Below are 14,376 nucleotides of genomic sequence, written 5' to 3' on the forward strand. Positions count from 1 at the left end.
CCCCACCTGCCTTTGCACCCATACTCTCTCCCTCCATTTCTGTCACTGGAGGCTAATCCTTCCATCTGGATTTCATTCTGTTTTTTCTCAGGACCTGACTCCATCATTATGCCCTCCTCTTTCTTTTATCTTCAACCTTTCCTCTAATGGATCCTTTCTATCACCATTTAAATACGCTCAAGTCTCTCACTTCTTTTTATTCCCCAAGTTTTAATTTTGGAAATTTTATTTAATTAATTTATTTTTAAATTTTTTATTTTTAATTCTTTTTCGCTGCACTGCATAGTTTGCAGGATCTTAGCTCCCTGACCAGGGATTGAACCGGGGCCCTCTGCAGTGAAAGCGCAGAGTCCCAACCACTGGACTGCCAGGGAATTCCCCATATTTAGTATTTTATTTTATTTTATTTTATTTTATTATTATTGGCTGTGTTGGGTCTTCGTTGCTGCACGTGGGCTTTCTCTAGTTGCAGTGAGCTGGGGCTACTCTTTGTTGCAGTGCGTGGGCTTCTCATTGCGGTGGCTTCTCTTGTGGAGCATGGGCTCTAGGTGTGCGGGCTTCAGTAGTGGTGGCTTGTGGGTTCTAGAGCACAGGTTCAGTAGTTGTGGTGCACGGGCTTAGTTGCTCCACGGCATGTGGGATCTTCCTGGACCAGGTCTCAAACCCGTGTCCTCTGCATTGGCAGGTGGATTCTTAACCACTGTGCCACCAGGGAAGTCCCCAGAGCAGAATTTTAGAGTTTAAAAGATCTTAACCTCCCACCCAAACTGAACCCTCCTAGACAATCCTGCCTCTATGTTTTCAGACAATATGGTCATCCTGCCTCTATGTTTCCTTTGTCAGGACAGCTCTGATTACTAGAAAACTCTGAGTCTGAGTCCTATGTTATTACAGTGTGGTTCAGGGAAAATAGCACAGTCCTTGGAGTCAAGCAGAGTTGGGTTTCAATCCTGATGACGTAATTTGCTGCATGACTTGAGTAAGTTATCTCCTCTCAGTCTCACTTACTTCATCTGTAAATTAGGGATAATAGTACTTGTTTTTACAAAGTTACTCTATATTAGAGATTATGATTGTAAAATACCTAGTGTAGTGCCTGGCATAAAGAGCTAATAAAGTGACAGCTGTTATCATCATCATCATAATTATTATCCCACCCAGTGGTCCTAGTTTGCCCTATAGAGCTATATACATATGCATTTCAGTACTTTCAAATACTTGAATTTAGCTGCCATGTTATTCCTAAGCGCTCTTTTTTCAGAGTAAGCATCCATCAATATTTTTTCTTTCAGTTATCTTGTCCTTGGCTACGCTCCTGCATATGATGTTTATAGAACATGGTGCCCATAACTGAATAAAGTACTCCAGGTGTGAGGACTTCCCTGGTGGCGCAGTGGTTAAGAATCTGCCTGCCAATGCAGGGGACACAGGTTTGAGCCCTGGTCCAGGAAGATCCCACATGCCTCGGAGCAACTAAGTCTGTGCGCCACAGCTACTGAGCCTGTGCTTTAGAGCCCGCGAGCCACAACTACTGAGCCCACGTGCCACAACCACTGAACCTGTGTGGGTAGGGCCCATGCTCTGCAACAAGAGAAACCACCGCAATGAGAAGCCCGGGCACTGCAACAGAGTAGACCCCACTCGCCGCAAATAGAGAACGCCTGCACGCAGCAATGAAGACCTGATGCAGCCACAAATAAATTTATATAAAAAAATTAAATTAAAACAAAGCAAAAAACCCACAAAGTACTCCAGGTATGGTCTTAGTGCTTTAAAACAGAATAAAACCATAAAACTCTATTCCCCAGACACTAGTCTCTTCAAGCTGCCTAGGATTGCTTTAGCTTTTTTGGCAACCATGTCACATACTGCCTTAGTCCTATGAGAAGTTGCAGGTAGTTTTCATATGAATGAGTTTTGAGTCTTCATTTTGCAGTAGTGTAAAACTTTTTTTTTTAATTCAAGAGTAAAACTTTTTATTAACTTAAAGTCTATTATGTATTAGGTATTGTGCTGAGTTCTGAGGATGTAGGGATGAGTAGGACGAAGTATCAACATACTAGAAATGTAAGCTCCATAAGACTGGGTCTATTGCATTCACTACTGAATCCCCCCCATCTCTTGGCACAATGTCTGCACACGGTTATATGCTGTTTGTTGAATGAAAGAATGAATAAAATAGTTTACAATGGAAAATTTCCTTATAACCGAAAAGGTATTTCCCTAATTCACTTATTTTATAAACTCAGATATTTTGTACAGCGTATCACTTTTAGCCCAACCCTAGTGTTTTCTCCACTTAGGTTAAACCCAATTTCCAAAATAAATTCGTACTGTCCCTTTTAAGGCCAAACTAAATACTTACATGCTTTATTTATTGGATGGCCATTATATTCCACCATTAAAGGCCTTTTGCAAGTACCCATTTAACCCTTAACGCAGGGCTTACATCTCAGGGTTAGCAGTAGAGGCCATGGTTTCTGAGTGCTAAACACCCGAGAATTTCCTGAGCCGAGTTCTATTCGGCCCTGATTTACTGTGGATTAGAATAAGGTGACAGGCAGAAATGTGCGGCGATGACTTAGGAGGACCTTGAAATTCTGCATTAGTCTATAAGGTGCTGCCAGGTGCCCATAGGCCAAACGCCTCTAGGTTGAAATCCGTCCCGCAGACGCCAGACATATGAATTTTGGGGGCATCCAGTTTTCTACAACCACAGTTAGGGAGGCCCTAGGACCTTTGTCCTCTCACAGTTTTTTCCAGTATTTGGGCTACAGGTGAGGCACTGGTCGCCATCTTGATATCAATTGCCAGGCAAGACGCCACTGGCGTCGCTCGGTAACCACGGAGACACCGATGCCCCTCCCATTTCCCAGCCCTAGAAGCTGTAAACTATGATTCCCATACGCTGATTCTCTACTTGACTGCCCGTTGTCTAGATGCGGCTTGTCAGCCACCGCGACCCTACCGCAGTGAACCGCGGGAGTTGCAGTTCGCGGTGTGGCCTCATTTTTTCCGGCGGGAAGTCCCAGAACTACAAATCCCGTGAGCCAGCGGGCTCACGCACGCGCACGGAACAGCTGATCCTCCCTGGCCCCCCTGCGGGTGCCTGAGAGGTAAGAGGGCGGGGAGAAGGAAGAGGAGGCGGGATCCGGGCTCTGCGTTGGTTGCGGCCTGGCACCAAGGGGGCGGCCCCGGCGGAGTGCGGACTCGGTGGCTGTTGACGAGCATGGACCCGGCCGAGGCGGTGCTGCAGGAAAAAGCGCTCAAGTTTATGGTGAGGAGAATGTGCAGGCCGGGGAACGGTGGAGGCGGTGGCGTTGGCGGCGTCGCTCAGGCTCGGGTCTGGGCCGCCATCCCGCTGGAGGAGGGGGCAGCGGGACCCTGGGCCGAGGCCGGGGCCGGGGGCGGAGGCGGCTGAAGGGACGGGACGGGAGTTCCTGGGAGGTAGGAGGGGTTGCGGAGAGGACCCGGAGGTGGGGGCAGCAGCTCCGCCATCTTGTGGATGAGAGACCAAGTGACAGCAGGAGCTTAATCGGGGAGGGGGCTCTGGGCGGCGCGCAGGGCCCTGGAGGGAAAGGGGCGTAGGGACAGTTACTGAAGAGCGGAGGAAGCCAGGAGGAGAGACGCCGTGAGGCCGCTGGCAGGGCCTTCCTTGTGTGAGGGTTACGGGTGAGGCCCGGGAGAAGAGGTGCATTCAGGAGTGGGGAAAGGGAGCGCGGGATAGTGGGAGGAGAGATATTGGGAGTGGGAGGTGGGTGGGAAACGGGCAGCGCTGGATGCAGCTGGATCCAAGGTTAGAGGAGAGAAAGACAGGGCTGGTGGGAGACAGATTTGTAGAGTTAGGTGGGAGAGATAGCCTTTGCCTTCAGGGTACAATCCCAGCTTGGCCAAACTAATGTTGACAAACTCTGGAAAGGACTAGGCCTTACTTAGGAAGAAAAGGACTGGGGATGGGGATCTAGCGCTATGATGACAGTCTCTGAGAATGGAAGGGGGTTGACTAGGAACCAGAATTACAAATATCAGGAAAGGGGCTACATCCTCTAGTTTGAAAGGAGAAGACAGGAGAGGTTCATTGGCTGGGGAAACCTAGGTACAGGAGATTAGGGGCAAAATTAATAACTAATAGGGTAAAACAAAACTTAGTGCTAAATTGTAGAGATAGTAAAATGAGGGGACCGGATGCTGTACTACTTTCTGGGAAAGGAAAGGCCATGGAGAATCCAAAGACCCATAAGAAGTGATAAGATCAATGGAGAAATTCAGGAGATAAAAGGGGGAATGCAGGTAGTGAGGAATGGCTGATGTCAGGATTGGTAGTTTTGAGTTTTAGGTTGAAGCACAGTATGAACTTGGACTGGATTTTGTGGGTGTGTTTAAATCCTTTGGAATCTAGTTCTTTAACTTTGAATCATGCTTTTCTGTTTTTGATATGTGTATGTTTGGCAAATTTGTGGAGTCTGATATTTGATGCTTTTAATCTGATGCTTCATTTGTATATCCTAGTTGTAAAACCAGACTTTGTGGTTACAGAATGATGGGATGCATAGACTTACTTCTGTCTTAGCAGGTGGACGTAGAGACGTTGATATTACTTGCAGTCTAGTTTTGCTTTTTCCAGAAGTAATTGTAACCTGTCACTCCAAATCTTATTTCTTTTGTCAGTTATTTTGTGTCTTTGCCTGAGATACCCAAATTTAAACAAACATGGACATTAACCTAATTGAATTTAGGCTTTAAACTGCCCCATTTACAAGAATACTGGTCAAATTTACTATGACTTTACTTACTTTGTATTAGTACTTTCAGAAACACCTAACTAAAGTTCAAGTGTATCTTTAATAAAATTCTGTTAGGCCTGAAGAAGGTTCTTGAGTTTCTACCAAATGTTGAAATTCTAAAATATTAAGAAGAGGCTTTGAAATTTTTTTGGACTATAGAAGTGAGAGGAAGTTGCTTTGTATCTACAGCCAGCTTCTAGATTTGAGTCAGAAAAGTGGCAGTTGCTTATTTTTGTTTTCCTGCTTAGAGATTGACTCAATCCTAATCTTGACATGTATCAGGTTTATGGAATAATGTGGTTTAAAGATCATAAAGAGACATTATGAGATCATCATCTTTACTCCCCATTAGACGTCAGCCTAGGAACATTTTCAACCAATTGATCTCTGCTTGGCACCAGTGAGTTGTTTTGATAATGGTCTCCTGATTGAGTTAAAGTTGAGCTAGAGATGGCCATGTAGTAGTTTACAGCTTTTGGGACGCCACACATTATTAAATGTTGAGTCAGTTTCCATAGGGAGAAACCAATTCTTCTTCAGTTTTACAATAGTTACTTTCATTTTTGACCTTGCCTGCTATTGTGGCTGCTGTTTGAGCAAAGGCCAACTGGAAGAGGGTCACCAAGAATGACACCTTAGGGCTTCCCTGGTGGCACAGTGGTTGAGAGTCCGCCTGCCGATGCAGGGGACACGGGTTCGTGCCCCGGTCTGGGAAGATCCCACATGCCGCAGAGCGGCTAGGCCCGTGAGCCATGGCCGCTGAGCCTGCATGTCCGGAGCCTGTGCTCCGCAACAGGAGAGGCCACAACAGTGAGAGGCCCGCGTACCGCAAAAAAAGAAAAAAAAAAAAAAAAGAATGACACCTTAATAACTGAAACAGAACAGAGAGTTAGAGATTTTGTATTCCTTTTTAGCTCAGTAACAGTCTTATTATGAATCTAAGTCACAACTTGCCTTTGGTCCCATTTACCCTGTTATAACATGTCTGTTTCCGTAGTCAGTTGAGATAGGAAGATATTTTATTTGTGTTTGCACCTAGTAATTAGTGCACAGTACACATGCAAGGATTATCCTTTTAATAAAATTGAAGTTGTTGATAGTATTTGGCTTTATTTTGTCCTTATCCCTTCCTTCAGTTGTGAGTTGTGAATGATAATTTTTATACCGATGCCTGATTTCCACTGTTTAAGAAAATGTAGGGCTTCCCTGGTGGCGCAGTGGTTGAGAGTCCACCTGCCAATGCAGGGTACACGGGTTCGTGCCCTGGTCCAGGAAGATCCCACATGCTGCGGAGCAGCTGGGCCTGTGAGCCATGGCCGCTGAGCCTGCATGTACGGAGCCTGTGCTCCGCAACAGGAGAGGCCACAACAGTGAGAGGCCCGCGTACCGCTAAAAAAAAAAAAAAAGAAAATGTAAAATTTGTTTAAAAAAGCAACATGAAATGATATTCTCTTTCATGAATTTTGTTCATTATTATATTGACATAGTACTTTGATTAGAAATTTCATAATAAAATCTTATCAATGAGACTGGTAATTCAGATTTGACCATAATTCACACATGGTCTAGACTTAAAGTTTACCTTTGGATTTTTGAGATATATCTATCTGTCTATCCTTCTGTATCCTACCTGTCTATATGACAAGTTGAGGGATGAATTTGAAGATTTTTTGTTTGTTTTGTTTTTATTTTTGGCTGCATTGCATCTTTGTTGCTGCACGCGGGCTTTCTCTAGTTGTGGCGAGTGGGGGCTACTCTTCGTTGTGGTGCACGGGCTTCTCATTGTGGTGGCTTCTCGTTGTGGAACACGGGCTCTGGGTACACGGGCTTCAGTAGTTGTGACACACAGGCTCAGTAGTTGTGGCTCGTGGGCTCTAGAGCACAGGCTTAGTAGTTGTGGCACACGGGCGTAGTTGCTCCGCGGCATGTGGGATCTTCCCGGGGCAGGGCTCGAACCCGTGTCTCCTGCATTGGCAGGCAGATTCTTAACCACTGCACCACCAGGGAAGTCCTTGAAGTTTATTTTTAAATGGACAGGATAAACCAATCCCAGGATCTTAGAACTGGGAAAATTTGACGCATGCATGAAATAATTTTAGGACATATAAAATAGTTTTTTAAAGAATTGAAAGATAAGTGAAAGTGTAAAGGGTAACTTGCTGTGTAACAAAGATAAATCTGTGGTTGACTGATGCATTTTCTGTTTCACTTGGTGTTGGCTGGGGTGCCAGCGTTTCTGGAATGTTCAAAATGGCCACCTTCTGTCATGGCTGGCCACTGGATGAAAGTTCAGCTAGCAGTAATGCCTTCTGTCCTACTTTATGTGGGCCTCCTTTCTCTAAATGGCCTTTCAATTTCCTTAAAGCATGATGCCTGGTGTCTAAGAAGGAGCATTCCAGGAGATAGGAAATAGAAACCAGTCAGCCAATTCTCCTAAGTCCTAGGTTTGGGAGTTGAGAATGCTGCCATTGGTCAAAGACAGTCAAGGCCAGCCCAGAGTCAGAGGGAGGGAAAATAATCTCTACCTGTAGACAAGAAGAGAGGTATGCATAAACAGAGAGAAACTGCTGGGGGCCATGCCCTTTTGAGACTGGCTACCACAGATGCTATTCTAGTTGGATGCTCAGGATAAAAATACAAATGGGATCAGCCAAATTTGTGGGTAATAACGCTAGGAATGCTTTGGAGGCATCTCTTTTTTGAGGTTAACTTCTTAAGGAGCTAACATGATCTCCTGCATGACTTGTCTTAATAATGTTACTGTAGAGATAATACTGGATGAATTGATAGGATTCAGGAACTTTTCTTTTTTGCCTGAGAACCATATGTATCTAAAAGCAAGAAACTGCATTTTAAAATAAGTATTCAGATTTCTCACTATGTTGGGCTTTTCTTTAAAACAGTGAGATTGATTACCAGCTGGTTGGATGGACATTTGAAACTAGTTCTTAGTTTGTCAGAATTTCTATATATCTGTTACCTGTTCTCAATTTAAATTAGCCTTCAGTTTCTTTTCTGAATACTCATATAGGTATTGGGGTATGGAATTACAAATTAATGATAATTCTCTGCGTTCATTTTCTTGATTCATGTTTGTAATGTACATAATAAATTATTGGAAGTGAATTATTAGATTGGAGTAAAAATTCTTCTACTTTGAATGATTGCCAGAAATTTTTTTTTTTTTTTTGCGGCACGTGGGCCTGTCACTGTTGTGGCCTCTCGCGTTGCGGAGCACAGGCTCCGGACGCGCAGGCTCAGCGGCCATGGCTCATGGGCCCAGCCGCTCCGCAGCATGTGGGATCCTCCCAGACCGGGGCATGAACCCGTGTCCCCTGCATCAGCAGGCGGACTCTCAACCACTGAACCACCAGGGAAGCCCTGCCAGAAATTTTTTATTGCTAAATTAGAAAATGAACTTTCAAAGGAGACTACTTGTTATTCTATATTTTTTGTGTATTGTTTAAATCCTAAAAGAAAATAACCGGTTAAGAATTTTTTTCCCTTTCTAAAGGGAGATGGTACATTATGCAAGATCTTGATCATGTATAGATAAAATTATTTGTGGTAAATGGCATTACAATTAAAAAACGAATGAGAATGAAGAAAGAAAAAAGGATCTTTGTGGTATTAAAATATTTTAAAATACCATGTGCTTTCTAGCAATATTTTAATACAGCATGAAGGTGCTTTCTAAATGTATATAATAAGAATTCACTGTGGATAAAGTAGAAAATATTTACCAATGTTTAACAACTTGGTCACTATAAAGAAGACTGCTTTCTTCCTTAATAAATCAATCCCAGCATCCTAACATTGGCAGTGGAGGAGGGGAAAATCTCTATGGGAAAGGTCCACCTGATCTTACCATTTCAACTAGTATTCCGTAAGATTCACCTTGTCCTGGGGAATCTCTGGATAATTCCCTTTAGATTTCTGAAGCCTGATTGAAAACAGAGCTAGAACATTTTACAGAAGACTCAGAGATAACAACAGAAGAATAGATACTGAGAGTAATTTTGAACTAAGAATATGATTTGTTCTCTGGGGCACTACAATCATAGTTCCTGGATTGCCTTTGTATGTGGCCAGGGTGAGGATGGGGAGCAGGGGAGCAAAAGCCACAGAGCTGGGAGAGAATTCCTGCCTGCTTAAGGTGAACGCTTTGAGTTGGAACTTCCTTCTGAGGTCTTGCTCCTTTCTGAGATTTGGCTCTCCCTTCAGGATATACTTGCCTTCCTATTCCTAGGCTTGTGACTGACCTGACCTGACTCTGTCTGTGTCAATAATAGGATAACCACAGTAGAAATGGGAGGGTTGTGTTTATTTATTTTTCTTTGTTTTTTTTTAAATATCAGCCATGAATAGCTAATATGTATTTACTTAGTGTTTACTGTTTGCTATTCTAAATTCTTTACATATACTATTATTTCATTTAATCTTCCCAATAATCCTGTAAGATAGATTCAGTACTATTGTTACTCCCATTTTCAGATGAGGAAACTGATTCCAGGGAGGTTAAGTAACTTGCACAAAGTCTCTCTGCTTAGCAAGAAGCCTGAGATCAAACCCAGGCAGTCTGACTTGAAACCCTCATTTGCACTGTGTTTCATCCTTGAAGAGCAGAGAAACAATGGAATATGATGGCACATTTCTTTGCTGGTCCGATGGGCCAGAGTGGAGAGTTACCGTCCAGACTTATATATAGATTTATTTTATTTTATTTTACCTTTTTTTTTTTTTTGCGGTACGCGGGCCTCTCACTGCTGTGGCCTCTCCCGTTGTGGCGCACAGGCTCCGGACGCACAGGCTCAGTGGCCATGGCTCATGGGTCCAGCCGCTCCGCGGCATCTGGGATCTTCCCGGACCGGGGCACGAACCCGTGTCCCCTGCATCGGCAGGCGGACTCTCAACCACTGCGTCACCAGGGAAGCCCTATATATAGATTTCTGATCATTTGAATTACTGAGGAAACGGAGTTGTCACGGTATCATTGTATCAATTGGCTATTGCTGAGTAATAAAGACCCACAAAATGTCATGGCAATACGATGATAGTTATTTATTCTCATGAATATGTGGATTTGCTGAATATTGGATGACATAGACTGAATTTTGTTGGGTCACTCTGGATTTGGCTGCTCACTCAGGACTGTTACACATGTTATTCTGGGACTCAGACTGTAGAGGTAGTGACTTCCCAGGCAGAGCTGTCCTCATAGCTGTAGTAGAGGCACAAAAGAGCAAGCCCAGTTGTTCAAGTGCCTTTCAATCATTGGTTGTATTATACCAGCTGATATTCCATTAACCAAAGTAAATCACATGGTCAAGTCAAGAGATGGGAAAGTATACTCTGCCCATAGAAGGAGTGGAAGAGAGAGCAACTTGCACAATAATTTACTATAGTAATAATAACCTAGTATACTTGATTTATAGAAGAATGATAAAATGCTTACTACTACAACTATTGTGCTTTCTTTCTGCTCTCCCTTGTTGGCACTATTCTGACTAGCACTTTCACGTTTTGGTTACTGAACAACACCTATTGGTTGGATACTTCCAGAATCACAATTTAATACAGCAGGTGTCTTTGTATTATGTCATGTAGAAAAAAAAAAGTGTAAAGAAATAATCAGAATCTTGACTTTAATCCACAGTGATGCCCTGGAAAGTTCATCAGTATCACAATTCTTTTTTTCTGTACTTGGGAAGGATAAGGTTGATGTCACTCGAGTAGCATTTGTAACAGAATTTGAACTGTAACAGAATTTGAATCAAGGTCATACATAATGCCCTTGGTATTACGTTCAGCGCTCTTAAACTCCTTCTCTGAACGTAAACTTAAGGCTGCAACGATATTTTCTGATGTCTGGGGGACTTTCAGGCTTTCACTGAAAAGTCATGGAAACAGAATTGTAGCATGTGGATAATGTTTTTGCAGCATGGATATGTAAATCCTTGTACTTCTTAGCAAGTACTACACTAAACTGTTAATGTGCTTTTTGTGAAATGTTAGATTATGGGTAATATTTCAAAATATTTGGCATCTGAAGATGTATTAGGAAACACACAAAAAAAGCATCACTTAGGTGATTTTTCTTTTCTTTTTCTTTTTTTTTTTTTAAGAAGATGTTGGGGGTAGGAGTTTATTAATTAATTAATTTATTTTTGCTGTGTCGGGTCTTCGTTTCTGTGCGAGGGCTTTCTCTAGCTGCGGCAGGCGGAGGCCACTCTTCATCACGGTGCGTGGGCCTCTCACTATTCACGGCCTCTCTTGTTGCGGAGCGCAGGCTCCAGACGCGCGAGCTCAGTAGTTGTGGCTCACGGGCCTAGTTGCTCCACGGCATGTGGGATCCTCCCAGACCAGGGCTCGAACCTGTGTCCCCTGCATTAACAGGCAGATTCTCAACCACTGCACCACCAGGGAAGCTCCGACTTTTCTTTTCTATGTATTCCTTAATGTTTTCTACATTTTTGACGGTGAATATGTATTGTTTTTAATCAGAAAAATTAAAGTTTAATATATTTAATGTATACTTTATAAAACAAGTACCCCAAATGAAGACCTGCACTTGATCATGGACTACAGTGTAGCAAGTGTACTGGCCAGTGGACTGACAGTGGTGGCTTGAATAGACAACTGACTCTGAGCTCATTTTCTTAACTGAAAAGTCTTAATTGTTAGTCTTACCTAGTTAAGAAGGGTCTCTCTTTCTCTCTTTCTCCCCCCCCCCCAGTTCCTTTTAAATTGTAAATTGCCATGTATAATGTGTTAATTGATAAATTATGCTACTTAAACTCCTATATGTATCCAAGTTTTCATTGGAAATTTAGAACTCTATGGTCCTAAATTGTGCTGGAGCACTGCATTTTCCTGTTAAGTAGTACTTGACAAAATGAGTGAGTTGACAACTGAAAACGAGGCATGCCGTGTGATTTGATAAAAATATAAACATAAACCGAGTGCAAAACATTATGTTACACGTGGAGGGAACTGGTTATGGGGGCAGGAGGGGATGAAGACACAAAGTTAAGTATTATCAAACTTCTGTCTTCTCTAGAACTTCACAGTCTGTTGAGAAGATAGGCATTTATAAATATCTCTTAAGGCACACTTTGGTAAGTGCCAAAATAGAGGCACAAAGTGCTATAGAAGTTAAGGGAGGGGAAATTAGTTTTAACTGGAAAGATCTTTGGAACGTTTGAAGAAGAGAGCTTCATATTGGACTTGTGGAATAGATAGATTTTGACAGACTTGTTTCTGAAGTGGGAAGTTCCAGGAAGAGGGCGTAGTTTAGGTAGAGGCCAGAAGATCACGAGACGGCCAGCACAGTGTGAGTAGATGTGTATGATTTGAACATAAGGTGAATAGCAGACAAGAAGGAAAAGATAGATTGGGAGCCTAGGGAGTTTGGATTGAATCCAGTTTGTATTTAAGAATAATATTATAGTGTACTTGGTATGTGTCTATATAAGCTTTTATTGAAGTAAAATAAGTATACTTTTTAAAGAAATCATAAGTATACAGCTCATTGAATGTTTACCCAGTGGTCACTTCTGTGTAACTATTATCTTATGTTTGTAGATTAGTTTTTGCCTTTACTGGTATTTAACTTCACATAAATGGAATCACTCCAGTATATATTCTCTAGTGTCTGGCATCTTTTGTCCCACATAAGAAGATTCATTCAGGTTGCTGTGTTAGGTGTAGTATGTTCATTTTTATTGCTATGCAGTATTCCACTGTGTGAATATACTTCAAATTTTTAGCCATTTTATTGTTGATGGACGTTTGGGTTATTTCCAGTTTTGGGTTACTGTGAATTGTGCTATTATGAATAATCTTGTACGTGTCTTTTCTTGTACGTATGTACATATTTCTGTTGGGTATATACCTAGGAGTGGAATTGCTGGGTCATAGGGTATGAAAAATGTTTAGCTTTAGTAGAGTCTATGAATTTTTTCCAATTCATACTTTCTACAGCACCATATGAGTTCCAGTTGCTGTACATTCTTGTAACATTTACTTGCTACTGTCTTTTTTCACTTCAGCCATATTAATGGGTGAATGGTATTATTTGACTGTTTTAATTTGCATTTCCCTAATGACTGCTGTAATCAAGCACCTAAAAAGATTATTGAGGTTTTTGGCTTTTTTAGGTTTACTGGCTGTTTAGATATCCTCTTTTTTGAAGTGTCTGTTCATGCCTTGGTCATTTTTTTTTTTTAAATTGGATTGTCTGCCTTTTTCTTGTTGATCTATTCCCTATATTCTGAAAAATACAATACAAATCTTTCAACAAATATATGGTTCTTTTGTAGGAATGTGTGTTTTGTTTTCAGATTTTTTTCATTTAAGAGATCAGTAAAAAAGTCACAAGATTTTGAGACTACAAAATACCTACATAGGATTTACAGGGTTAACGGTTTTTTTTCTTACACAACCAATACTTGAAGAAGAAGCACCACTGTCAGTACCATTTTATAAATGAACGAAGGAGATTTTTAATGCCACAGAAGTAGAAAACACATAATCTCAGAATAAAGGAAACTCTTTGAGGTAGGCAAAATAATGCCTTCCCCCCACCCCCCACCCAAGATAGACAGTCTAATCCCAAGAACCTGTGAATATGTTAAATTACAGGGCAAAGGGGAGTTAAGGTAACAGATGGAATTTGGTTGCTAATCAGCTGACTTTATTTTTAATTTTTTACCATACCACGCAGCGTGCAGGATCTTAGTTCCCTGACCAGGGATTGAACCCGTGCCCCCTGCAGTGGAAGTGTAGAGTCTTAACCACTGGACCGCCAGGGAAGTCCCTCAGCTGACTTTAAAATAGGGAGATTGTCCTGGATAATCCAGGTTGGGCTCAGTGTAATCACAAGGGACCCTAAATGTGTAAGAGGGAGGCTGAAGAGGAGGTCATAGTGATGACGTGTGAGAACTCAATCCACTGTTGCTGATTTTGAAGATGCCGTAAGAGAGCCCTGAGCCAAGGAATGTGAGCAGCTTCTAGAAGCAGGAAAGGAAAAGCTAAGCCTCCAGAAAAGAACATATCCCCGCTGAGGCCTTGATTTTCGGCTCAGTGAGACCCATTTCAGACTTCAGAACTACAGGACTGTCAAATAATAAATTAATGTTGCTTTAAGCCACTAAGTATGTGGTACTTTTTTAAAGTAGCCATGGCAAATTAATAGTCTCTCTTAAGATAGTTAACCTAATTGGGGTGTCTGTTTGTGGATAAAATACACATACATATAACATCACTATATTTATTTTTAGTGTTTGGTAACTACCAGTGCAATTCTTTCTCTTTCTCTTAATATTTTATTTTGAATCAACTCAGAATTACAGAAAAGTTTCAAGTACAACACAAATGATACTTTTTCCTGAATCATTTGAGAGTAAGTTGTCACATCATCACCAAATGCTTTAGTGTATATTTTCTGCAAACAAGGACATTCTATATAAGACAACCATCAAAATTCAGAAATTAACATACAGTACAATTACAGATCTAACCCCTTAGACCCCATTCAAACTTTGCCAGTTGTTCTAATAATGTTCTTTTTTTAAAAAATATTTATTTATTT

The 14,376-nt window shown here is 41.8% G+C and overlaps 1 protein-coding gene across 9 annotated transcripts in view; it reads left to right on the plus strand.

Annotated features, from left to right (window-relative positions):
- The first annotated feature begins 3,124 nt into the window (after positions 1 to 3,124).
- Positions 3,125 to 14,376, plus strand: part of BTRC (beta-transducin repeat containing E3 ubiquitin protein ligase) — a 184,703-nt gene continuing 173,451 nt past the window's right edge. For 4 of the 9 annotated variants that reach the window (XR_003433896.1, XM_027112348.1, XM_027112351.1 and 1 more), the window contains exon 1: positions 3,159 to 3,277. Coding sequence is in view for 5 of the 9 variants with exons in the window: in XM_027112348.1 (XP_026968149.1) it covers positions 3,230 to 3,277 (48 nt within the window). In the remaining 4 variants the exon portion in view is untranslated. The other 5 variants (XM_027112355.1, XM_027112357.1, XM_027112353.1 and 2 more) reach the window with 4 other exon arrangements.

The sequence above is a fragment of the Aethalodelphis obliquidens genome, unplaced genomic scaffold (genome assembly GCF_003676395.1).
Source record: "Aethalodelphis obliquidens isolate GAN/ISIS:26980383/991018 unplaced genomic scaffold, ASM367639v1 scaffold11, whole genome shotgun sequence".
Lineage (NCBI taxonomy): Eukaryota > Metazoa > Chordata > Mammalia > Artiodactyla > Delphinidae > Aethalodelphis > Aethalodelphis obliquidens.